Below are 25,487 nucleotides of genomic sequence, written 5' to 3'. Positions count from 1 at the left end.
CGTGTTTCCCAGGGTACTTGTGCCCTACGCTGTCCGAGGCCTGCGTGTTTACCGCTGTACGGGACCGCAATTGGCCCTAATGGTCTCGTGATTTATGCTTCTGCAGCCATAATGGTAATCTTATTTTCTCTTCATAATTGCTCTTCTTCAGGCTATAGGTGCTGTAGGACTGCATTTATTTATTTTATTTATTCACCTCCCTTGCACTTTCCCAGAGCCTGACCTTTAAATAGTGCAAATTTTTCTTCTCTCCTGCAGGTGGGAGGGGACACGCAGATACTCACACCCTACAGAGACTGTTAAAGTGAGGAAGGGCAGCCTGTGCTATTTTTGCCCATGTATGAGTTTGCTCACATTAACAATGTACTCTGGTTTTGTTCTTCTTTCAGAGCCACAGCTCACTGGTTGTGGGGAGGGGGGCGGGGGGAGGGCGTGTTCTTATGCCTCCCGAGCCGGAGCTCATTGCTTCAATTACAGTATGGCTGATACCTGTGCTCTTGTCAGGGCACTGGAAAGGTGTATGGATGCGGCAAGATGCTGTGTCTCAGTGTATCCTTTCTGCGGGTGCACCAGGTGGGGAGCAAGAGGGCCTCCAGCCCTTGTCCGAGTGTTTAATTGCCCTTCTCCCGTGTGAGTTTTCGGATTTTCCCCACCTTACGAAGAACATTTGCTCTTTCTTGCTCAGTTATGCTTACAGTGACACCGCAGGTGATCGGAGTGATCCTGACCATGGCTGAAAGTTTTGTGTTTGCGGTTGTCTGTCGGTAGCTGTTTGGGCCCGTTTTGGGCTTGCATGCATTGTTTGAATGTGACTTTGCGTGCGTGCGCGTGCGTGCGCGTGCGTGCGCGTGCGTGCGAGAGACATTCTCTGTCTTGTCATACCAGACTGTTTCATGTCATTGTCGTATAATGCTAGTGTACAGATAAATGTCAATGAAAGAGCACAATTATTTCCTGTTCAATTCTAAACACTACAGTCATTACAGTTTAAAGTTCAAAGGGCAAATGGGAGGGGAGGCATGAGGTCTCCTCCTGTTTCTGTGCTCCGGTGAGCAGGATGCTCGCAGGAAGCAGGAAACGGAGGCGGATTCGTAGGTGGAACAGGGAGCAGCTGCATGCAAGCGCTTGCGCAGCTCAGAAAAGCTCTGAGTTTGCTAGAAATTCTAGACTAAGAACGGTTTTGGGAAAGGCTGTGCTTCGCCCCATCCGTCTTCCAAGGCCTTTCAGCACATTGGTTTCTTGTTTCTACTTCTGCAGGCCTCATCTCCTCTTCAAATGTTTTTCCTTTCATTAATTTTTTCATTTCCTCCAACTCCATAGCTAATAATTAGTCCCCAGTGGAAACGGAAAGGCCCCGAAGCTTCGCTCGCAAAGTGTTACACGGACGAGGGGCGTGGTTTGCGGCCTCCGAAAACTCTGGTGATGAATATTGCAGCGGCACAATAAATATCATTTAAACTTGAAAGCGCAGCAGAGCACACTATCCGGGGCTCACTTACTAATTTGCATTATTTCTGCCGGTTCCCACGATGAAGTGAATATGAGCTATCCGTGCTGAAGACAGCGTCAACAATGTTCCCGGAACGGCAATGGGACGCAGGGCGCTAGGAGGGGCTCTTCCCAGTTTTGCACCCCGCTGCCATGCGGACACATAGAGAGAGACGGGACAGTTAGATGCGAGCTACTCTGACAGGTCAGTGCCATCGAAACCGTGCGTTCGAATGCCGGGCCGTTGCCATCTCCTCGGTTTGCGTGATATGCACCGCGGTCTCCTGGAGACAGGAGGGTGTTGTGGTGCCTGGGAATGCTGGTGTAAATTGTCATTCAACCCTTTCGGCACCAATTCGCATGACTGCGATGACAGGAGATTGCATTACAGCACCAGATATTAGAACAGTTATTAAATAGCTGACATTAAACAGAATATAATTAAACGTGTTTTTGCCAGAGGAAAATGGAACCAAAAACGTGTCACTGTATAACCCTCTCCATCTCTATTAAAATCAGTAAATTCTCCCAGGGTTGCTTGCAGTGGCCATGTTGGCTGCTGTCAGTCAGACACAAATCAATCAGCTGAGAATTACCATGTGTTGCCAATTAATCAGTGTGCCTTTTTTAAAGTAGTAATTACTTAAGAGTGGTAGGATGCTCTGGACTGTTGTCTTACCGAATGTCTCACTTTGCACAGGACACAGTGTGTGGTAAAGGAGGCTGCCTGTAATTTCCGTGTAGATAAGTGCGAGAAAAGGGAAGCGGTGTTATCGCTTGTTAATAACGGGATTCACGTTTCAAGTGTCTCTCTACAATGAGTGAAATGAAGATGCTTCTGTGTGTGACTCCCCCCACATGGGTGCCAGGATGCCGTCCCCCGGTTGCCTCTGGTCCTTTTCTCTGATGAAGCGGCTCTAATCGGCTACCGTCCCTTTGTCAGCCCTTATCTCAGCGTTGTGTGTGTCGCACCTGACGGATGTCCCTGGGCAGACTTATGCGCTCCGGAATGTGTGGCCAGCAGAGCTACAGAAAGTCGTTTGAGAGACGCTGGTGCAGCGACGGAGACCCGAACACAACTGGAGGAAAACCTGGACTCGGGGCAGAACGGTACTGTCACTCCAGAGGAATCGTTCAACGCCTCCGACACTGGACGAGGGAACTCTTTTGGACACGCGGTGCCAAAAAACTGATTTGATGCCACATCCACTTTCACCGATTTGCACATTAATGTCCCGTGCTTTTTAGTGCTCACAAGTTACTGACTGTGCTTGAATAATTATGAGCAGAATGACTCTATGTGACAGGTTGTGTCATCTCAGGTTTCTCTAAGGATTGTTATGCAGCTTTGGAGGCTAGTTACTAAAATGACCAAGAAAGGCTAATAGGAGAGACACCCTTAATCACGCACCGTATTCACGTCACTTTGTCTTGACTCCTGTGGATGTCTCGAAGCTGGAGCCGATGTCGGCGTCCAGTACAAATTCACATGCGTTTCCCAGAAGTCATGGTTCGGAGTACCTGCAGACGGGTGTAAACACAGATCCTGTTCTCCAGGCCACCTGGGGAGTGTGTTGCTGGCTTTGGGCTCAGTGCAGAGAGGCAGGTGTCCACTACCTGAGAGACTGTCCCCACGGCTCCGCCCACACCTTCCGTCTTTGCCGGGACCCCATGGGGCGGAGGCAGCTGCTCCCTCTGCGCTGACAGACGACCGGCCCCGTTGTCTTGGCAGGGCGTGTTTGTTTCGCTCTTGGGGGATCGGCAGCATATGAAGGCACACAAACACACTTGCAAAAACAGAAACGCAGGCAAATATCCACCTGTGTGAATGCGGTGCCTCTAAGCTGTGTAATGGACATGTGTGTTTACCGAAGAGCCCTTTGACGGACGTGCGAGACAGCACCAGCTCTCGGGGACCCCAGAAATGAGGCTGTGGCCGTTGCCGTTCTTCTGTTGAAGATTTACAGTGTGTGCTGAGAGGTTAATGTGGTGCAGCCTGGGTAGTGTGCTCCGCACAACTCCTCCAGGCTTTGTTCTCTCTCCATGGCGTATATTATGTATATTATGTGTCTCTCCACTAAGAGACAATAGGCTAATTCCAGAGCTTAAATTACAAGCAATTAGCAATAAAGAAAATGACAGATGCAGTAAAGAGGGAGGAAATATGAGTTCTGTGGTCTCCTGCGTCTTACTGTACTTATTTCATAATTTTAGTGGAACCAGCTGCCAGATACGAGTCGCACGCATTTTTTACATTCACACGCACGCTGTTTTGGAGTTTGTCCAGTTTTCTTTCATATTTGTACTAGAGACCATTAGACTTTTGTTAGCCCGAGGAGGGGTGGGGGGGGCAGCCGCGTGACTTGATACACTCGACACGGTGATGAATCACACGACGTTTCTACAGCGATATGCAAGTTGAACATTTTCTCTGTGACCCTCAGCAGAAAGGTAAACGAACCAAGATGAGAGATGCTTCTTTCAGGTCCTTCTCTCCGGTCCGATTTGGCCTGAAGAGCGAAGCGGGTTTGTCAATGTCGCCCTCAAGGACTTCCAAAGCCCCTTTGATCGAATGTATTGCGCTGCACATAATGGTTTTGCCGTTTCTTTGCTGTAAATGATTGTCTGTATCCATTGTTCTCTGTGCAGTGAAGCTGAGAAATCAGTCAAGCTCAGTGTGGAGGGAAGAATCTCAGCCAGTGTGTCTACTAACCTGGATGTCTGGTCTCCTTCATTCAGATGTACTTTAACCGCAGAACAGATTTCCACATGTCAGGACTGTGCGGGTGATGCGGTGATGCTTATTTTCCACGGTGGTAAAAACAGAGGCTTTTACTTTTGTTGTTTTTTTTAGTGTAACTTGTAACAGTTTACAGGACAGCATTACAGACTGCAGATAAACACTCACGTTGTCCCCATTGTACGGGGCAGATGGGTCGCATCGAGGTCAGAACTGTAAGAGTGGTTGTGCGTGAGATTTCTCTGATGTACCCTGCCTCATGCCCGTGTTTCTTGGAAAGGTTCTGGAAGTCTTTTGTGACCCTGCCTAAGCACAAGTGCTATTGGTAGTGAGTGGGTGTATTAGCATTGGAAAACCGGACGCTAAAATGGCGAGAGAAGACCGTGAAAGCGAGACGGATGGCATTCATTTCTCATGGGTTCTCGGAGAGCCTCGGTCAACCATAGTAAGTCTGCAGCCCTGTGGTTCCCTTTGCTGGAGCAAATGTGCCCTTGGAGTTGGAGCTTCCTGCTGTCCTCACCAGCCTTTCCTCTGTGCAAGGTGTGACTGAGGGTATGAAGGAGGGCGTTCTAGGTGAGCTGTAATGAATTAGGGTCAGCCACGATCTCAGCTGTGGTTTTCACCTTCCAAACATGCAGGGAAACAGTGAAGTACTCAGGTGGAAGATGTTAAAGGTGCAATGATTTATTTACTTGCCTTGAAAGGTAGTCATTTGGAGAAGCTCACTTCCATAAACTTGATATGATTGTTTTTGCCACGTGTTGCTCCACGGTGCTCTCATCTCCTGGCAGGCTTTATCCTGGTCAGGGAGGGAGGGCTCCATGCCGTAGATCGGATGAAGGTTGCTTACAGCGGGAGAACGCGGTCTCCTGTTCCCATGTCCTGGGAGGTGGGGGCGAGGGTGAACGTGTGAACACACGGAACTCGAATTTGCATGATCTCAGAGTTCTGGCCTCAACAACACATCTTGGCAGCCCAACACACATGTTTTGCTGGCTCATTTTTGAAGGAGGATGCTCTGATGTTGCAGTGAAATTTTTGGGTCATTTCCCTGACCTCTTGTATGCGCTGTGGTCTATGTTAGCAATGCTCTGTAGGATTTTGCCTCTTTCAGCTAAATGTGCCCTTAAACCTCCTGCTGGGGCAGAAGAGACCCAGCTGTTGGTCTGCCCTCGATTGACATCTTTCGGCTCAGGGATGTGCCCTTCTCCGACCAGTCTCGTAGCGCCTGTGTCCTTCCCAACGTGTGGTGACTGCGACCGAAGAGCAGTGTGTCAGTGGGGAAGGGGCAGAGCATCATGTACTTCTCCCACGCCGCCCCCTACTCTCTCACTTCTGCATCGCTCTTTGTCTTTGCTGTTTTCATTTCATTTCATGTTTTCAACCCACAGGTTTGTGCCTGTTTTGCCAAGTGAGCAGCCCCCCTCCCTCCAGGCTATGCCTGTCCTCCTCTGTTCCTCTTCCTGGTGTTCTTATCTGTCTTCTAGACTGATTGTCCAGCTGCTGAGGTCTTCACACCAGCAACACCTCTGTTGTTGTGTGCCGCTCTCATTGCTTTGTCTGTCTTCTTCACTGGGTGACGGCTCATGGTGGGGTCTCTAGTCGGCAGCAGGTGGCGCTGTCATTGCAAAGGAGCCAGCTTTGAGTCCCACCTCTTGGAGTAGATCAAGGTATTTATGTAGAATTGATAGAGCATTAATAATGAAAATAGAGGATTGTTAATAGGTTAACACCATTAGTAGCTTTGGCGAAAAGTCTCAGCTAAATAAATAACAAGCTAGTGCTCCACACATGGCCCTACATTTGGCGTCCCCTAAATACACTTTGTACCCCCTAACATACTCCGCCTGTGGTGCTGGTGCGATTGGCCATCACTAACAAACTCCGCCCACGGTGCATCACTAACACACCAAGGACAGCTACCTTTGTTAGAAGTGGACTTTTTCAGACACCCATGGAGATGTACAGGCACCATGAACCTCTTTGTGCAGAAAATTAATTATTGATTCTTCTTGTAGGCATATCAAAACACTGCATATAAATGTGTGTCCTTTGGACTAAAATTCAAGGACATCTGTCAGGACAATGCAGAGGTGAAAAGATCGCAGGTTTTATAGTGGCTGTGAGGAAAAGACTATCAGCCAGCGATGGCCCCTGTATGAGTGTGTCATTGAGTGGCACCGTGCAATTGCTCCTGTTCACAACCAAATCGGTGTCCTTCAAAACCTGTTATGCCGAGTCAAGACATTTTTAGTGTCTGCTCTCGACCTCACACACTCAGTGTAGAACACCACTTTGATAGCACTGCTTTCAAACCCCTTTGAATAAACACAACTAACTGGTGACACGTTGGCTCTTGCATCACTGCATCTATAATGATTATGTGTTGGCCTGAATTTGGTAAACTGTCACGTCTATTGATGATCCTTTTCTGAGCAAAGCCTTCACTGACTTTTATTTCAGGGCCCAGGACATTTCACATAGTCGTTAAATTAAGCTTGACGGGACATATTGACATTTTTCCGTGGAAGTTCTTGGGTGCTTCCCCCAGAAGTGCACCACTGGTCCCAGATGAGCACAGTCCAACGCAAATGTACTGTCCCAGCTTCTTTGTTGCTGCAGCTGACCACATTTGAAGACTTTCAGAGAAATTTGACCCTGCTTCTTCATTTCAGTCGCAGAATTGAACTGTTCGGCATGTAAGGAGTCGCAATCATAGGACGAAGCGAGAAAATGTGTTCTGCGGTCTGGTGACAAACGTTATTTGTCTGCTTTCTTGGTAAATTCTTAAAGGACAGATGAGCTGTAAATGTAAATTGAAAAGACTGGCAGCAAATGATTAGGTTTTTCCCTTTCTTTTACTCCCTGTAGAATAGCAGTAGACAGACCTTTGCCATGTGGACACACCCTCTTTTGTACATTAATATTAAGAACATGCCGCTGCTATTGGCTGTTTGACTGCTCTCAGACAGAAGATGGAAGAGCTTGAAGCCCAATGCATGCAGAGAAGGTCAGAGAGGCGACAGCGAGACGTGCAACATGACCCCCGTGGAGCTCGGAACAAATGTGTTCCTTCTGCCCATTCTCCTTTTCAAAGCGACTCGCGCTGTTAACCTGCTAACAAGTTTCTAGCTCTCTACAGCTGAGAAGTGGTTCAGGGAAAATATTGCCGCAGCATGTGGGATTCAAACCAAAGTCATTCAAGTCCTGCTGTTTGTCTTCTTTTGTTAGCAAATACTTTTTTAATCATAATGGCGCTTCATGGATAGACTAGATAATTTTCTTTGGGTTGTTTAGCATCAAGGGACGTTTGTATGTGTTTTATAATACTGTATTCATATTGCTGTTGCAAAAGCTCTTTATAAATTTTGTGTTTAGCCAGAAGCAGTCATTTAGCGCCCTTCTCCAGAGTCACTGGAGTACTCTGCTTGCACCAAGTCCCCATACTCGTGCTGCTCACAGGGTTTGCTGTGAAATACACTTCCCGCAAAAAGGCGTCCTGACCGCCGTAGTGCTGCAGCGAGTCGTGCTGTCAGAATGCATTTATAGTCCTATGTCTGTGAACCGCAGTGCGTATCTTGCTTCAATCCCATGGCATGGAACAGCCAGTGGGGTTTAGGACTGAGCGCATGTGTGTGGTTTGCCTGGTCTGCTGTAGGTTCAGCGCACTCCACACACTCAGCAGAAGAGAGGCCCAGCAGTACACACCCTTGTTCTCACAGGAGGCCTTGGCCATGCACACAAAGCCCAGACATAAGTGTCTCCTGTTGGGGAGAAGGGAAAGGTCCCCCCCCCCAAACCAGGTTTCCACCATGCTGGAGTACCAGCATGCCGAGCTTGAGCGCATTTGGAACTGGGACTTTCGATGCGCTGAAATGACAGATTTCCCAGCATGCCCAAGCACTCCCTCCAGGTCTGCCGTGCTTGGCGAATCCTCTGAGAACTACCTGACCAACTCCCTTTAGAACTGAGGTACAGGTTACGTTGTGTTACCGTGACGGTCGCAGTCTGTTCTCTGCAAGCCCCACCCACTCATTTGTAGCGCACAACAGGCTGTGAGAGTGACAGCGGGCTGAATAGCCACGAGTGAGTGACAGTCACGCCTCGCCTGTGCGGGGAGGAAATCCTGTTACACCAATTCGAGGTAATCCACTCCGTGGGTCCACGTCTCTGCATGGAGCTGCTGTAATTGATGTGACGGAGACTCCTGCGAGAGCCATTGATAATATTGACCCATGACAGAGGGAAAGTGTGTGTCTTTGTATTTCAGTGAACAGCTGTCTGCCGGCATCACGTCACAGCACGTTCCAGAAAGCTGTACATTCGTCGGAGGCTCCGTCTTGAAGTGGTCTCTCGGGTCTTCGTTTCGTCGAGCCTCAAGCTCTTTTCCCATTGAGCGACATGCAAAACTGCTGTTGGGATGAGCGCTCGGCCTTGCTGGCTTTTTCCGTAGAAAGTAGAGGCCCACAACAGTGTGCCATTGCTGTGGGTTTAGGTCCAAGTGAGTGAGTAATGAGAGAAATGGATAACACGTGGCTGAGTCTCACAGACCATCTTTCACTGCACCTTTCACAGCTGAACTGGCTGCTCAGTGTACATAAATACAGACTTTTCCTGTCACTGGGACACTTTCGCACGCAGGAAGTGATGCAGTTGCTGACAGAGCTGATATTTGCCTCTCCAGCCCATCTCGTGCAGAAGAGTGGAGCCCTGGCACTTGTTTCTTCGCCCCTTATTCATCTTCTGTCGTGTGTGATGATGCTGTTTTACTCTGACTAGGGTACGTGTGCACCTCACCCAGTACGGGCCGGTGGTATGGCGTTTCCTGGCTGCTAAGCGTGATGGCGACGTGCTGAAATTGTTGTGCCGCTCTTTTAGAACCCTTCTCCCCGCCCGGTACAGCCACGCTCCGAGGCTCCCGTCTCGACCGGGACCTGACCTGATTGAGGCTGACACCTGGAGTCCATTCCGCTTCAGCAGCTTCGTCCTGCAAGTGTGTGGAGCGCTAGCCGGCTGCTGGAAGCCTGTATTCCTGACGGTCTTTCTCTGTCATACGCACGAGAGCACGTATGCACCTGCCCCTGGCCGGCTGCTCGCCTTCTCACTCTCAGAGATCCCACACAGCAGCACCAATCACCCACTTGCCAGGCACCTGTCTATCACACTCTGCCGATGGGTCTCTGACGGGTCTTTCAGCGCACGCAGGGAGCGGAGAAGGACAACAGGTTCATGGGTTCTGACTTTCACGCTTGGCCTCTTCTACATGCTGGGCATGGATTTAAGCTGTATCAAAGCATCATTATCGGGCTGGTTTGCTCGCCGATGCCCGTGGTGTGTTTGTGTGGTGAGTTCACGCTCACCTCGGACACTCCTTCGCACTGCAGGACTTGCCCTTCAGCTTATTCCCTGAGCATCCTGTTGTGGCCTCGCTGTGACACCACGTGTGTGATCCGATACCCGCGAGACACCATATGTCTCCGCTCCACCAGTCCAGATCCCTACAGCAGTGCCCTCCTTGTGCACCGGGGGTCTCTGGCTGTGGGTGGTGGCCTGGTGGTGTCTGTGTGCCTGGTGTGTGTCCGTGTGTGTCTGTGTCCATGCTCAGACCTGTACTGCCACCGGTGTAAATATTTGGCATTTATGGTGTTTCAGAGGGACATGTACAGCATTGCTGCATTTAGAGTGCTAGTCGTAAGGGCAGTGGCAATGTGCGCAACATTTGGATGTGTCCTGCCACAATGATCTGAGCGCAGTGCTGAAAGACACAAAGGGTCCACTGGGTCCCCAGGGCTGTGGGACATGGAGTGTGTGGTTGCTCCCTTCAAGGGAACGCAGTGGAGCAGATAGCATATCTGAAAAAAATTACCATATTAAAATGTGTGTTGAAGAAAACTGCAGATTCCATAAAGGGCTGTATTTGATGGCATTGCTGAGGCTCTAGACTGAAGATGAGAGAAAGGGCAAATAAGCAGTTAGGGTGTTCGCTTCCAGGCCCAGTCGTCCCTGCGGGCACTCGGCTCTCTGTTCTACAAGGGATGCAAGGGTGCGTTTGATTGACAGCTTGTCAGCGTGGTCCTGCTACTACATGACACAGGAGGGCACGGCACTTGCCGTCGGTTCCACGTGTGTTCTCAGCGGGGCTCAAGTCAGTCACTCCTGCCTCCTCTGTTTGGACGCAACACCATCTGAAATGGGAATCAATGCGGTGCGGAGATGGGGAGATTCCGCGTCATCATTATGGAAGATGAGGTGACTGAGGAGGGCGTCTCAAACCTGGACTCCTGGAGACCTTTGGGCCACACGTTAGACTGTTGAATGCACTCGTGACTCCACCCTGGAGAGAACAGTTACCCACAATCCATCTCTGTCGCGCCAAGGCATATGTGAAGGTGTACGGGGATGAAGCGCAATCCCCCTCGGCCCTCCCTGGGCACCGTGTGTTTGGGTTGCTGACCAACGCGGTGTGATGTCATGTAACGCACTTTTGTGCAGGTGGGAGGAGTTATCGTGCAGCACGTCTTTCCTGCAGATGGCACAGCAAGCCTTATCTCCGTAGTGAATTTCGCGCCCCATCTGCCTGGCCCCATCTGCCCGGCTCCATCGCTGTGCCCGAATTCCCGCCGTGGGAAGAAGCTTAAGAGATGTGTTGTGTAGTTAATAATGGTGGCACAGCCACAGCAGCTTGTGGTGGAGCAGCCCGTTTCCCAGAAGCCCCTGCTGTGTGTGATGCACTCCCTGCTAGCTGCCACTTGGTCATGGGTCTGTCTCGTACCCGTGTCCTGTGAAAGCTGCTCCCCAGCTGGGCAGTGAGGAGATGACAGACGGCTGACTGTTTTGCTAGAACTGTCCAGCAACCCTGTGCTCTCGGGGCTCTTGCTCGATGGAGGAGGACCCCTCTGTTGTACGTGCTGTGTGTGTCTGCATTGTCTTTACAATGAGCCAGTCGGGTGACAGTGCTCCTCCGCTGCTAGTTAGTCTCTTCCCCACAGGAGACACCATTTGAGGTCACTGTCCTGGGACATGGTGGGTGCTGTGTCTGCGCTCTGTCTTGCGTTTGCTAGTGCTAGCGGCGGCTGCGCCTCACTGTGAGTGAGGGACGGGCAGACGCCACACCAGCCTCGTTTCTGTGCTGCCGATTGGTGCCGCGTCTTCGCTGGGCTGGCCTCTCCGGTGCCGACCTGCTCGCAATTGCAAAGTACTGCGGTACGAGGCAGGGCTTTAAGGCAGAGCATTTTGCAGACAGCAGGACTTCCTGTGTTCAGAAGCAACTTTACTGTATCGCTGCTTAACTGCGTGACGTTTCAGAAAAGCGTCCCTGTCCCTCGGGACTGCTGATGTGAGGAAGGACATGTCGGCAGTGGCTTGGCTGCTCCCACTGCAGTGACTTGGTGCTCCTGCGGCCGTTTCTTTCGGCACGTTTGTGAGCATGTGCCGGCACCTCTTGTGGTGCTCGTGTCTCCCTGGGGTGAGCCTGATGCCTGCAGTGCTCTCATTAGCCCCCCGTCTCGCTGCTGTCCTGCCTGTGGCGGCTGCACCTCGTTCCATCGCCTGCTTCCAGTGAGTTTGGTCAGGAGGCAGCTAATTGAAAAGTGCCCCTAATTAGTTTGACTCACCTGGAGCGGGCTAATCTGACAGAGGAAGTGCCCTTGTGAACGAGTGTCACCGCCATTAAAGCAGCAGTGTGATGGAGACACGCCACCTGCGGGGTGATGATGCTTGGGACGGAGCAAGATGTACGAGGTGTTCACACATTCTTTTCTTGGCCAGTTTTATTGACTGCTTCTCTGCGCTGGAGCTCTCGCCCAGTGTTCGACTCGGTGCACGATCGAACCGGTGCAGCTCTGGTGCGGATCTGGAGGGTCTCGTGGGGGGCTAGTCGCCCGTCTTTTCCCTGCCGTCTCTGCCGGCCCCAAGCTGCTTTCTGCTCAGGAGTTAAGGGTTAGGGCTAGGGCTAACCCCTCCGCCAGTAGATCAGGGGTCGTCTTTGTGAAGTGCAGCATGGTGGCACTATAGCCACCTGTACTGGGCCTTTTCTCCAGTGCGCCTCTCACACGTCAGTAGTGGCCGAGTGGACGCTGGAGACCCTCTTTGAAGGAGCTGTGTGGGCGCCATCCCATCTGTTGCACATCTTCCGTCTCGGCAGCGTTATTGCTGCTGCGTGAGCTGCGCGGAAATGTCTTTGTCCCAGGACTGCAGTGACCGTTGACTAGGAGGTATGAAGAACCTAGTAGGGTCGCTGCTCACCAAGGCTAGAGAATATCTGTCCCCCGGGGTGTGTCTTGGGAGCAGATGGATGCCGCGCCTGGAGCAATGCCGCCAGCCTGTACGCAGCATTGCCATGGCAGCGTCTGCACTGTATTTCCTGTCTCCTTCCGCCCGTAGTGCACTCCAGACCTTGGCCTTATCTTAGTAGGGCTCTGTGCGCGTGTGTGTGTGTGTGTACCCCAGACAAGCAAGCTGGCCATCGTGGAGGTCGAAGGCTTTCAGGCCCTATGAGTACAAGAGGTCTCCAATCGATGGCTTTCAGCGGCACAGCATGGGGCTGATGGCAGTGGGCGGTGCTCCACTGCCCCCTCATTCCCCGTCGATGTTCAGTCTCCAAATCCACCCACTGTAAATACAAATGCTGTCATGTCACAATAAATTCTTGAATGCCCCCCCCCCCCCCCCACCCGATGGAGGTCACCTCTGCTGCGTGTCTCGCTTGCGTCACGCTGGCACTCTGTCCCTCCTCTGAGCACGTGAAGGTCAGAAAGAGCGCTTTCGGGAATCGATGCCAATCAAGCGCAAGCAGCTCACTGTTGGCGGAGTGCGTCCGGGGCCGAGGGCACCTGCGGCAGCGCGAGGAAAGCAGGCGCCTCTGCACTCTTTTTTGCGTGTTCAGGTGCTTAGAAAAACATGCTAATGTGCGTGCTCAATCCTCAAGGGCTCTGCAGTAGGCGACTCCCCCAGACTCCCTTACCAAGGCCTCATGGCTGACAAATGTGTCCCCCCGCCTGCTGCTCCCTGTCCCCTGGGCTCTGCGCAACATGGCTGTGCGGGCAGGTGTGTTTCAGGCTGTACAGATGGGGAGGGGGCTCAACCTGTAGTAGAATGGAGAAGGCACACACCTGGGGAGGGGGCCAGCTGGAGCCCAGGTAAGTACTCGGTCACGCAAGGTCACGATGCAGTCTGCCTTAATTCTGCTGGGGGCGGCAGCACTTTTGGGATTGCTTTGGAATTTGTAGTTAAAGGGGGGGTTCAGCAGATTCCCAGAAGTCATTTCCAAGTGAAAGAGGAGAAAAATTAAGTTAATTATAAAAATGTGTGAACGTACAGAGTACAGAGATGAGTGGGGGGGGGGCATTTGGGCTGAAGCTGCTTGAGCGAAATGAGGAACAGGCAGCTGCCCCTCATCCTGACACGGCGCACTTTGCGGAGACACCGGCGAACAACACAGGGCTGAGTGTTGGCCTCCCTGCTGTCTTTCTCGCTGTGGGAGCTGGGCGATGGGGAGCGACTGCTTTGTCGGGGGCGGACGTGTAGCGCCGTGCACTGAGCCTGCTTCACCAGTTAGATGTAATGTCTGTCTGTCTGCCTCTCTCTCTCTCGCTTGCTCACCCTGCTGCCCAGGCCCCACCCTTCCACAGATCCCCTTCATTTAAACAGCTTGGCTCCTTCCTCTCTCTAAAGGTCATGTTAAATATTAAAGCTGCAGCCTGTGCTTTGTCTTGTACCCATCGCACAGTGTGTGACATAGAATGGCCAGAGCACTTGTGGAGGGCGTGCGCACACATGCACACATCTAGAGAGCCACTCTGAGTTTGGCAAACTGGAAGTTTTGTTGGCAGGGTATCCTTTGACAAACTACTTGTGGTTGCCGTAGTCTCAGCTGCCTGATCTGTGCGCCGTGACGTTTGCCGAGACCAGCTTCTGCCCGTTTGAGCCCCTCCACCATTTAATCAATTGGCTGTGTGCTGTGACATCTCCACTTCTGCCCCTACGTGAAGCGCAATACTTACTATGGTGAAAAGGGGACCTGGGGTCTCTGTTCTGTGGGTAAAGGTGGTGGTGGGGGGTCAGGATCTCAGTGAGCCATTGTGCTAATGACCTGGCGACAGGTGAGCATAAAACAGATCTCATTTACTTAGTTTTTTTTTTTTCCCCCTCTCCCTTCCCAAATTGAATCATGTCCAGCAGCTCTCACTTCAGACACAGACTTTGAAAGGCATTCTGCTGGGTCCGCACCTGTGATAGGAGGGCGTCCCGCACGGCCCGGAGAAGCTAGCAGAGCGTTGCCGCGGGCAACAGAGTAACGTGGAGAAGTCAGGAGACTGGCAGAGGGAGAACACAGGAATTGTTCCCGTCAAGCACTCAGTTTGCGAGTCGGGAACCCTCACGGTCTGAGCACCACTCAGCAAGCATGTGTTTGTGTTTCCAGCTGGGCCGTGCCACGCAGTGTCAGCCGAAACTTCATTTGGGAACCTGAAACATTTGCTCTGCAAAACAGGAATCTGCTATCTGGTGTGCTGCAGGTGCACTGTGCTCAGTTGGGCGAATACCTTGGTGCGGGGATGGGCCATGAGGACTTTCTGGTTTGTTTTCCCCTCATCTCATCTGCTAATGAAGGCCGATCTTCCGACAGGAAATGACATTGCAGCCTTGAGCGGTCTCCTTTCCAGTCAGAGGCTCGTCAAACTGCCTGGCAGGTGCTGCTGCTGTTTCACATACGACGTACAGCTGAGCTTATGCATTCACAGCGGGGACGCAAAAGGACCTTCCAAGTTCCACCACCCCCGAGTTACGCAACCCCGACTGTACCATGGTGAAAAAAGGGTAACTGTGTTGTGGTGGGAGTGGAGCCCTGCGCTGCATGACTGTCAGTGTGTGCGTAGACTGGACGCCGGCAGTGTTGAGCTTCTGCTGGTGACCTGACGGTGTCCCACGTTGTTGTGTTTTGCAGATTTGATCCTGTAGCACTTAGCAGACTGTGAGGCTGGTCATACTGGAAGATAGATGAAAAAAGCATATTTGTTTCCTTCGCCAAAACACTTTAGCAACACGGGCATGCCAGTGTTCCCCCGGGCTCTGGGTTCGAGGCGTTCTGCCAACCACAAGCAAAGTCTGTCCCTCGAGGAAGCAGTTTAGCACCGAATTGCCCAATGCCAGTTCTGTGGCCTTGTAGGGCAGATCTCATCTGCTCGGTGAGTGGTTTGCCAGCGCTTGCGCTCGACCCATGGCCGCGTGCTGCCTGCTACGAGCGGTAAACTGTGGTTATCACCTGAGTACGCACGAAAGTCCAGTGACTATGAGCACGGTCACGACCTTCCTGCGGGGCTGCACTAGTTCTTCTTCGGCCTGAAAATGAACATTATAAAATAGAGTAAAACAGAGTGAAGTACTCCCACAGCAGCCCACTTAGCGGTGAACGTTTACCTATTAATTACAGGCCGTGACCACATAATTAAATGGTCTGTTGTTGATTAGCATAAACATGCTAAAGGGTCTCTTTAATTCACAGTGACTCTTTCGGAACTATAGTAGAGTGTGATGGCAGAGCGAGCGAGCGTGCTTGTGCCTCCCTATGTGTGTGTGTCTCTTTCTTCAAGGTGAAAGTGACGGCCCTCTGCAGCTCCGGGAAACACGCGCTGCTCTACCTCATGGAAAATGGTCCTGAAATCACCCTGCAGCCCAACTCGAGCCGCCCGGTGGCTCATTTATCATCGTTGAATGCCGTATCTCTGCCTGCTGGGCGACAGGAGGCTGTCTGCTCAGGAGCGACAAGAGGGGGCTGGTGGTGAGGAAGCCGTGACAGACCTGCGCTGACGGTGGGACCGGGGACTCGCCACTGCTGTCAGTCACCCTGAGTGGACAGGCATCCTGAGGCTGGGAGCTGCTGGCAGCAGGCAGCTCGGCCCTTCAGATTGTGCACAGCTGCGTCTGCTAAGTGACAGGGAGTCCGTGTTGACCCTGATGTCCACGTATACACGTGGAGTCTGTCCAGAAAGTTCTGCCCTCCGCTTGCTTCCTCAGTGTGAAAGGGCTGTGACTGCTGTCCCTGCGATTGAGTCCATCCAGCTGTTTCCCGCTCGTCCGCCTTTTCCGTTTCTCTCACCCTATCCCACCATCATTGTCCTTTCTGGGGTGTCCGACCTCCTGATGACTTGTAATGGTGTGTGTGTTTCCAGCAACAGTTTTGACCTGATTTAACCCAACACCCATGTGTTGGTTCTGCAGCCTGTCCATGGTGTCCGCGAGTCTCCTCGAGATTCACAGCCCAAGCTTTCAGATCTATGCAGCGTTACAGGAAGAACCGAATCAGACCAAACAGAACCTTTCAGCCAAGCTGTATGTGAAATGTGGGGAAAAGGTGCGTTTCTGTTTACTGCCCAGACGGTCCCTCCAGCTGGCGACCGCTTGCACTGGCTATGTGTTACGCCGCCGTTCATTTCTTTTCACCAGTACCACGGCACTCTGGGCCGCTGTAAGAAGTTTATTTTTAACAGGGTCCGCCAACAGCGGCGTGTATTAGGCTTTCACGGCAGGAGTGTGTCACTCTTATCCTTCAGATACGTTGCACAGTGGTGTGTCTCGTGGGACGCAGACTCATTATTCCTCGCAGGCAGTGGCGTGTGTGGCGGAGCGCACGGGCCTCGCGCTGTGAATATGAGCATTGAGTGTGGTGGAAGCACTTTCCGAGGCCGTCAAAGACGAGAAACGGGTGTTCCTGCAGTGGGGCGGGGGATTTGATTCCCTGTCCATCTTGTGCTTTCCCAGTCACATTGTTTACTTGTTGCCACTGTGTGCTCTTCCATTGCACCTGGAGATGCCGCACTGTACCCTACCGTACCGTGTACAGCAGCGAGGCTTGATGGCCCTCGCAACCTGCTGTCAGTGGGGTGGGCGTGGGGTCATCGCCCTTTTTCTTTCTTTCCTGTTATATTGTGTATTTTTACAGGGGAATCATTGACAGTCCTTGTTTTCGTTCTGTCCTCTTTGCCTGTCCAGATGTCCAGTTCCACTGGACTGCTCACAGGGGTACAGAGCATTGTGGGAAAGGGGTACCATTACCGCGGTATGCGTTTTCCTTTAATTGGTTCTGTGTCAACTTGTGGCGTGCGCGGCCCCGGCTTGTCGACGGTCCGAGCAGCGTGTTACCACGGGGCAGGTCAATACTCAGCAGCCCCGACAGGTGATTCGAAGAGACCCTACCCTCCTGCGAGAGCTCGTGACCCCTTGTGACTATCTGTGGCTGTAAGAATAGTCCAATGCCGCACTTCTGCTCACTTCTCACTCAAAAAATGTGCACTTTTCTTCAGAGTGTTTTAAAATGTGGCCTCCAGGTGTGTGTGTGTGCACTCGTGCGCTCTGGAAATAACCGCAGTCGCACGTCTACAGTGTAAACCCGTGGTAAAGGGAAGCAGTTTTCACTGAAAAGCCGTATTGCATGTTTGACACAATTCAGTGTCCAGTATTTTGCACTTCCTGTGCTCCTGCACCGACCTATTGCGGTAAACCAGCCCTGTACTGGAGCCTGTTGTGGTACAGAGGTACTATGGTACAGCGGTAAATGTGAAGCAGCTGGGAGTCCCTCTTGCTCCATGTCCCATTCGCAGTAGCACTTGAGGTCGATCCTCTTACCAGATGTCGAGATGAGATCCCTGAAGTGTGTCTCCCCGCACCGCGGTAAGGGGCCACTTGTACTCTGGAAGGACTGGAAGGTGGAAATGCACCGTCTGGTGCTCTGTGAAGAACTCGCAGGCTCCTTTGAGCCTCACTGACTTCTTGTGAAGATTGAGTGGACTGACTGTGGTAAGGCCTGAGAAACGGGAGCTGTCGCATGGCCGGGTGTGCCAGTGACCCGCGGAGCACCAAAGCTACACGTGTCTCTGTGTGTCCTTATGAATAAGCGACTGTAGTGGGAGAGTGATGGGGCTGATATTAGTGTATTACTGACTGTATTAGGGGTAATTACTGCTTCTCTTTATCCTGTGACACTGAAATTTGGGGTTTTTGTGGCTCACGTACTCTCTACCCTGGTCCTACTGAGAATATTAACTCAGGAGGACCAGGATACAGAGAGTATGTGGGGTGGGGTGGGAGTATGTGGTGGGGGGCTGTCAATTCAGACTGTTGGTGTTTCACGGAAGGTCATCCCTGGTGCTCTCCTCACTGTGTCTGGGTGCGAGTGTGAGATGTCACGTCCCAAGCAGTTGTTCATCTGCTGGACTGTTGCACAGTACTGTGCTTTCAGTGGCCTGAGTGAAGCCACACACACATGCATACATTAGACACCTGTGTCGGAATATGAAGCTCTGAGAGAACAAACTAATTTTCCTTCCCTCCCCTCACCTTTTGCTGTGGTCCGGAGCAGTGTCCAGTGGTGCTCCTCAGGTCCACAGCTGGCCCTTATACAAGACAGGCTGTAGAAGACGTGTTTTCGGCTTAATAAACAGGATTTCTCTCGTTTCTCTCCACCTTTTGTATCCTTGGAAACAAACTGGACTCGACATGTCGGTGTCATGGTTCAGCACATGGCTTCTCAGAAAACATGCATGTTGCCATTTATCTAATGTTTCTAAGGAACCCGAGCGCTGACGGCGGGGAACGGAAGTCGTGTGTTCCAACAACGCCAGTCACAACGTTCTTGGATTAACTCCCGGCTAAATCCCTTTTTAATGCTGCGAAAATGTAGAGGAATACAGGGGAACACTAATTATTGTTGTTTAATTAAAAACACACACGCGCGCGCACACACAAAAGACTAATTTGGAACAGCTGTTGTCTTCCTCCCACACCTGATGGGATCTGTTTGGGACGAGGACTGCGAGCTGAACGCAAAGCGTTCCGGCCATTCGTTGGCTGTCCTTGGATTAATATTGGGTGATTAGCCATGTGCTGACCGCTGATCCCCTGGAGCACACGGTGGCGCTCTTTCAGGAGGGACACCGCGCTTTCGCCACACACCCCAGAGGGTCAGGGACTGGTGTGGACTTGGACCCATGACACGCTGCAATACTCGTAATAAAGCAACATGCACAGCACCGGTTTAATCCGCTGCCCGTCTGCATCCTCAAGGCACTTTAACCGCCTTTTGCCTTCGCTGAGGCCTGTGAATGATGGGCTCCGAGCGTGAGCCACGCTAACATGAGCTGCATTGAATGAGCCTGTACGACGCTCGGTATTGTCGGTAGTACAGCAACGTGTCTTCCTGGATGCGCGTTTGGAGTAAGATGTGTTTCTACAGTGTCAGCACAGGGTGACACCCCCCCCCCCCCCCCCCCCCCCGCCCTTCAGGAAGCGTGGTGGTGTCGCCGTGGTTACAGCTGTGAGTTGTGTGCCGAGTCTCGTTGGCACGCGCACAGTGAAAAGGAGTATCGCGTTGACGTTGGGAGCAGAGGGTCCCACAAGGCTTTGTTTTAAGGGTTCGAAGAAGGAACTGATTACCCTTCGCGTCTTTTTAGTCTCTCGGCTACGTTTCCATTTACCCATTTGTCTTTTCACCAAGGTGATGTGCAGCTCAGAGTAAACGGGCAAGGAAGAGATGCAAGCGATCTATTGTTGGTTCCTTTGGCTTTAGTGTGTTTGTGTGTGTGTGCCCATGCATGGTGATAGTTTCCTGCTGTGACTGTGTGTGTGTCAGCTGCAGTCCCATGTGAACACACACCACCACTCCCCCAGTGGTACTGAGTGGTGTCAGGGCCTCTCTCCATCAGTGGACTCCTCCAGGAAACACTTCTCATACACATTTGTCTGTGTCCTTTTCTGTCTTCATCGTGCCCATGCTTTTCACCACGGTGTGTCCCGATGCTCTTTATCCTTCCGCCGCTGAACTCTTGCGGACTGTTTACTGTGGTGGGTTGCTGCATTATGGACGTCCCCTGTTCTCTGTCCGGCTGGATCAGGAGACACTTCCCGTCGTTTGGAGCTGGCCCGTCGGTCAATAAAGCACTTTAAGGTTCTTCATAATAGGAAGTGTTTGTGGTTGCAGCTGTTTATGGTTCACGGTCTATTTATGGTTGTCGTAATGAGCAGCCAGAGGGGGGTCTTCCACTCACTACTTCTCCTTGCGGGCCGCTCGTCTGGGCCCTCAAACACAGGACAAAGAGCATCCATGCGTTCTTTGAAGAAGACATTGTGTGGATGTCTTAGTTTCCCGTCTCCCTCGGCTGTGACGTGCCTCTAGAGAGATGGAGCCTGTGTTGGGGACTCTGGATCGTGATCCTTGTGGAGTGTGGTTTTGGCAACCTTGTACCTTCTACAAGAGTGTGTCCGACCGGGGCACAGACGGGACATGGAGAGGACAAATGCCCAGGGTGTGACGTTAGCTTAAAGCAATTTTGCATTTCCGCAGCACAGAAGCAGTGAAATCATGGTAAAAGCACGGTGCGGCCACAGTCAAATTAAATGAAACTGCTGATGACACCTGGGTGAGTGAAAGCTGCCGCTGCAGTGATAAATGATTCACCCTGTTATTTTTGCCAGGAAAGTATGTCTGGCTGTGGTGTGTGTGTGTGTGTGTGTGTGTGTGTGTGTGAGAGAGAGAGCGCTCCTCCAGCTCTCACACTTGTAGAAATGTGATCAGCCATTAAAACACCCTCACCCCCCCACCCCAAACAGTCGAACCTGTACGTTAGCAGTCTTTCGGCGCACGAAGCCCTGGCTCTCACGTAGCACTTCCTGTTAGTGTTAAGACGAGACGATCACGGTCGTAACCCAGCCCTGCTAAGGACCATTGCCCCCCCCCGTCGGCTAACCGCTGCTGTACAGCACAGGCAGTGTGTGATCACAGGTGTGCTGAGTGCCGTCCAGCTCATTGTCAGACCCTCGCAGGCGTTGCTATCCTCTTCACAACCCTTCATCGTGTGTGAGCAGCAACCCGAACTGCACGGAGTCACGGCAGGTCACGCTGAGTGGGGGTGCAGCTCTATCCTCTTACGGTTATGGCTGGTTTGTGTGTAACTGGCTGCGCAGCCGAGAACGCGGTACACTAATTCTGTGTGCATATGTGTGCGCGCGTTCGGGCATGCTCAACCTGTTTCTGTAAAGTAAAGCACACGTGATTGTGTAACATTTTCTCATTATTGATATGCTTCCACAGGTGGTTCTTGACACACACACAGACACCTGTGGACAACAGGTGGTGCAGTAGTTAACTACGCTTTGAACATGAAGGACCTGGGTTCCAAACCCACCTCCTTCAGTAGCCTTGAGTAGCACTCTTACCCTGCCTTAATATAGTAAGAAGGGGACACATGGGGTGCAGGGGTGGGCTCACCATCCCAAGAGTCCCTGGAGTGGCTCATTTGGAGTCGGGATCGAGCTGCAAACAAACGGGAGGGAGAGCTCTCTGTCTGTCATTGAGGGGAAACTGTTGTCTGTTGCTACACTGTGTTCTTTTGTAGGTGTCTCCAAGTTGCCCCCCCTGTGGACCAACCTGTACTCTGTGTCTTTCCCCATGGCAGACAGAGCTATGAGGGCTTGGAGCGGCGGCTGAAGGGCGTCTTTGCCGAGAGGACCGGGATCCTGCGACAGCTCTCCAAGACCTCCAAGGAGCTTGATGGTATCAAAGGGAACCTACAGGTGAGGGGAGTGGCTTTTTTGTATGTGTGTGTGTGTGGCTGGTAATGTAGTGGTTAGGGCTGCTGCCTTTGGATCCTAAGGTTGCAGGTTTGATCCCCACCTTTGGCTGTAGTACCCTTGAGCAAGATACTTACCCTAGAATTACTCCATTAAAATTACCCAGCTGTATAAATGGGTTTTTAGTTTGTAATAATTGTTTACTTAGCATTGTCACTTTGGAGAAAAGCATCCGCTAAATGAGTGTGTGTGTGTGTGTGTGTGTGAGAGAGGGAGAGAGGGGGAGGGAGGTGGACAACCACTCCTTCCAGGTTACTGTGGTGTACACTGACCTGGACTAAGGTCTTGTTTATACTGGTACCACTTTGACTCTTTAGAGGTCTGCGCGCGCACACACACACCAGGTTTCCTGTCCTGTATTTTTGACAGCACCATTGTTCCTTGTCTCTTCCTGCCCTGCAATTTGCTCAATCAGAAGAGAAAGCAAGGCACAGTCCACACGTCGTTTTCCCAGTATGCAGTCCTTTCTCTGCAGCAAGTACCCCCCCCCAGGGGGCTCCGCTGGAGCTCATCACAGCTGCTGACAACCGAGGGGCAGCTAGTTTGAGTGCCTGAGTCGGGCCTGATGTTGTACCCTTGACCACGGTCCATTGCCCGATGCCAAGAGCCTGCTGGATAAACGGCGTCCGTCTCACACCTTCATCCAGAGCCGATAGTGTGAATCTGCTTGTTGCACTGCAGGTACTTCAGGATGAATAGGGCAGGAATGCTCTCCTTTGGACATGTCTTCCGTCCCTTGGTGTTAAACAAGCGGCTCAAAGACTGAAAAAATTTGTTACTGAGAAATAGTTACTTAGTTTTCTATCTTTTTTCAAATCCCTCTTGGATGTTTTCTAACAGTTTGAAATTAAAGCCATGCAAAATACGTGTTATATATTCTTCTTTATGTGCTCCCTGGAGAAAGATAATGTAAAGTGTTGCACTTCATTTCCGCATTTTATGTTTACCATCTGTAAATTTTTAGTATGTATTTCTATCTTGTTTTTGTATGAAACTGATCAAAGAATCACTGCAGCTCACGGCACAGACTGGGTTTCAAGGTTATTATTAAAGGCAGTTATGTTGTCTGGTGGAGCGCCCCCTGCAATAGTGACTGGTTTTTCCACCTTCTACTGGGGCTGTTGCTATGAGCATCTGTCCTCTACCTCACCAACGCCATATGGGAAGCACAGACGTGCCGGAGCTCGTTGCTGGGGGTCTCTGCGCCCCATGGGCGTCCTGCCAGCCTGCTGTCTGCCTGCCTGCCTGCCTGCCTGCCTGCCTGCCCCAGGGACGCGACCCCCTAGGGAGCAACTCTCTGCGCTACAACACTCAGCACGGCTCTGTTTGCATTAACAACTGTGTAGCGGACAAATGCGCCTTCTGGAGGTGATTTACACTCAGCTGTTTTTAATGAGCAGCCAAGAGAACACAGCGCTGTGTATCTGTTTGTGTGTATCCTGGCTGTAGGCACACCCTGGGGGGCAAGTTGTGGCTGGGGGGCTGTCAGTTGTCTCACCTGTGCAGCAGAGCAGCATCAGTTCAGGAAGGGTGTGACACAAAGCATGGCCCCTCTGTCGGGGGTGTAACTAATACATCCCCTTGTGGTACTGAAGTGCAGCACTTTGACTCTTCTTTTGAAGTCATCCTGGAGTGTATGCTGTTTCTTTACACAGACAGACAGGAAAACACACGCATGCTACGTGGATCAGGGATTAACCTCCTTTGTTTATTGTGAAGCGATAGGCATGGTTCTGATGGATCACTGCACTGGTAGTTCTTGGTCTGGAGTTCCAGGATCTGATAAGAGGACCTCTTTCCCTCTCTCGGATCTCTGCTGCAGTGTTTTGCCATGGCCTGGTGGGGGGCTTCTTCCTCCCTCTTTGTCTTCATGGTGAAAGGGGCCGCTCTGGCTGAGGGCACCGCTGTTCCTCACTTTGACAATGGCGCTCTGCTCCTTGTCTTCCAGTCGCTGAAGAATGACGAGATGGTGGCCAAGAAGGAGGTCCAGCGCATCCTTGAGCTGAGCCAGAAGCAGAGGTACGTCGTTTCTCCATCAGGGTCTTGATGCCGTGGATTTGACTGCAGCGGGTTTTAGAGCTGGTTATTGGGTTGCGTCTTACTTTTCGGGGGTTTTCCCATTTAAGGTAAATTGAGGAAAGACCCGAAGCCTCAGGGTCACTGCGCTGTGTGACAGAATCGGCGAGAGGTATGGGTTCAAGTCCTTGCTGTTAGGCCCCAAACGTCTTTATCGAGAAGAGATGCTCACAGCGACACGTGTTGTTGGCTGTGGCCCCCCGTGATCCCCCCCGAGTGGAGGAGACAGAGTGGACAAAAAAAAAAGCAGGGAGGCGTCACAGGCAGTTTGGCACTTTGTACCGGCGAGCGGCAGCGACGCGACTCCTCCGAAACACTTATTAGCGCCTAATTGGCGCTCTATTAATTATGTATGGCATCTAATAAGATTTTAGACACTGGTGCATTACACATGCATAAATGATGACATTTTCAGGAGAAACTTTCTTCAGGAGCGCAGCTCCTCTGTAAGAGGCTGTCGATACGCTGCAAGGAGAGGAGCTAACAAGCACCTTCAGCATTTCGTCTCATTACAGGCTGGAGGCGCCGTGCAATTCTTCTCCGTAATTGGACAATATTAACCGTATGTATATGTAGAGTTATTGTGCGCACGAAGCTCATTTCCACTCATTAGCCGCCACTGATCAGAGGAAAGGGCATCGCGGCTCTCTGTGCGCCGCTGTTTGTTGTAACATTCTCGCACCTTCTCTGGAATAATGAGTGAGTTCTTCGTACTCGGGACTGCTCTCCACGTGCGCGCGCGCGCTTGCTCGCCTCCTTTGTGAGGTTGTGAGGCCTCTGGGCAAGGCTCCGCATGTCCCGCTCTTTGTGTCTGCAGATGATCCGCATGGTAAGTCAAACAGAGCCGTGCTGCCATGAGAGCCAGGAAGCATGTCAGTGAAGAAGGTGGTGTGTGAGGGCTGGGGCTGTGGGATGGGTTCTGTTTTTGGTGCTCTCCACTAACAAAGGTGTCTGTGTGACATCTCTTCGACTCCATTGCCCCGTGTTCTCGGCTCGGTAGCCTTTCCACCGTGACTGTCGGGAAGTCACCGCTTTCATTTTGCCTGTACGTGCGTTTACTGCAGTGACGCAGCGGGTTGCTCTGTGGCGCCTCACCAAGTTGTTGTCCTCTTCCCAGAGAGGAGATGAAGTCCCTTCAGACAGCGCTGCAGAAGCAGCTGGACGAGGTGATGGAGAGGGCTGAGAAGCAGCAGGCCACGGTGAGTGCACCCGGGTGGGTTGGGACCACGGTCCCCACTGGTCCACTGGGAAATCCCCTCCCGTTCATGGACACCTCGAAAGGGAACAGGTTGTCCAGAGTCTTGAGGTGGACGATGTGAGAGTAACTTCTGACATTAGAAGTGACCTTTAGAAGACCATCATTACAGGGATGCTGCTGAGGACTGAGTGTTAGTCATCGCTGAGAGTCTTGTGGCCTTTGCATGTGCGTGCGCGTGAGAGGGGCTGAGCAGAGGAGGACACAGCTGTGACAGGATGTGTGATGGGTTCATTCCATTTTCCCTTTGTCTCAGTTCTGCTCTTCTGTGTTTTCACCTCAGAATCCGTCTCTCTCTTTCGCACACAA

General features: G+C 51.7%; 1 protein-coding gene across 2 annotated transcripts in view; it reads left to right on the top strand.

Moving 5' to 3' along the window:
• Positions 1 to 25,487, top strand: part of LOC108942356 (leucine zipper protein 2-like) — a 43,490-nt gene that overhangs the window by 2,144 nt on the left and 15,859 nt on the right. For both annotated transcript variants that reach the window (XM_018765668.2, XM_029251919.1), the window contains exons 2-4: positions 21,673 to 21,790; positions 23,796 to 23,866; positions 25,041 to 25,122. In XM_018765668.2, the coding sequence (XP_018621184.1) occupies positions 21,673 to 21,790; positions 23,796 to 23,866; positions 25,041 to 25,122 (271 nt within the window). The remainder of the gene's footprint in view (positions 1 to 21,672; positions 21,791 to 23,795; positions 23,867 to 25,040; positions 25,123 to 25,487) is intronic.

This window comes from Scleropages formosus, chromosome 5, assembly GCF_900964775.1.
Source record: "Scleropages formosus chromosome 5, fSclFor1.1, whole genome shotgun sequence".
In the NCBI taxonomy this organism is placed as follows: domain Eukaryota; kingdom Metazoa; phylum Chordata; class Actinopteri; order Osteoglossiformes; family Osteoglossidae; genus Scleropages; species Scleropages formosus.
This window is presented reverse-complemented; position numbering and strand designations above follow the sequence as displayed.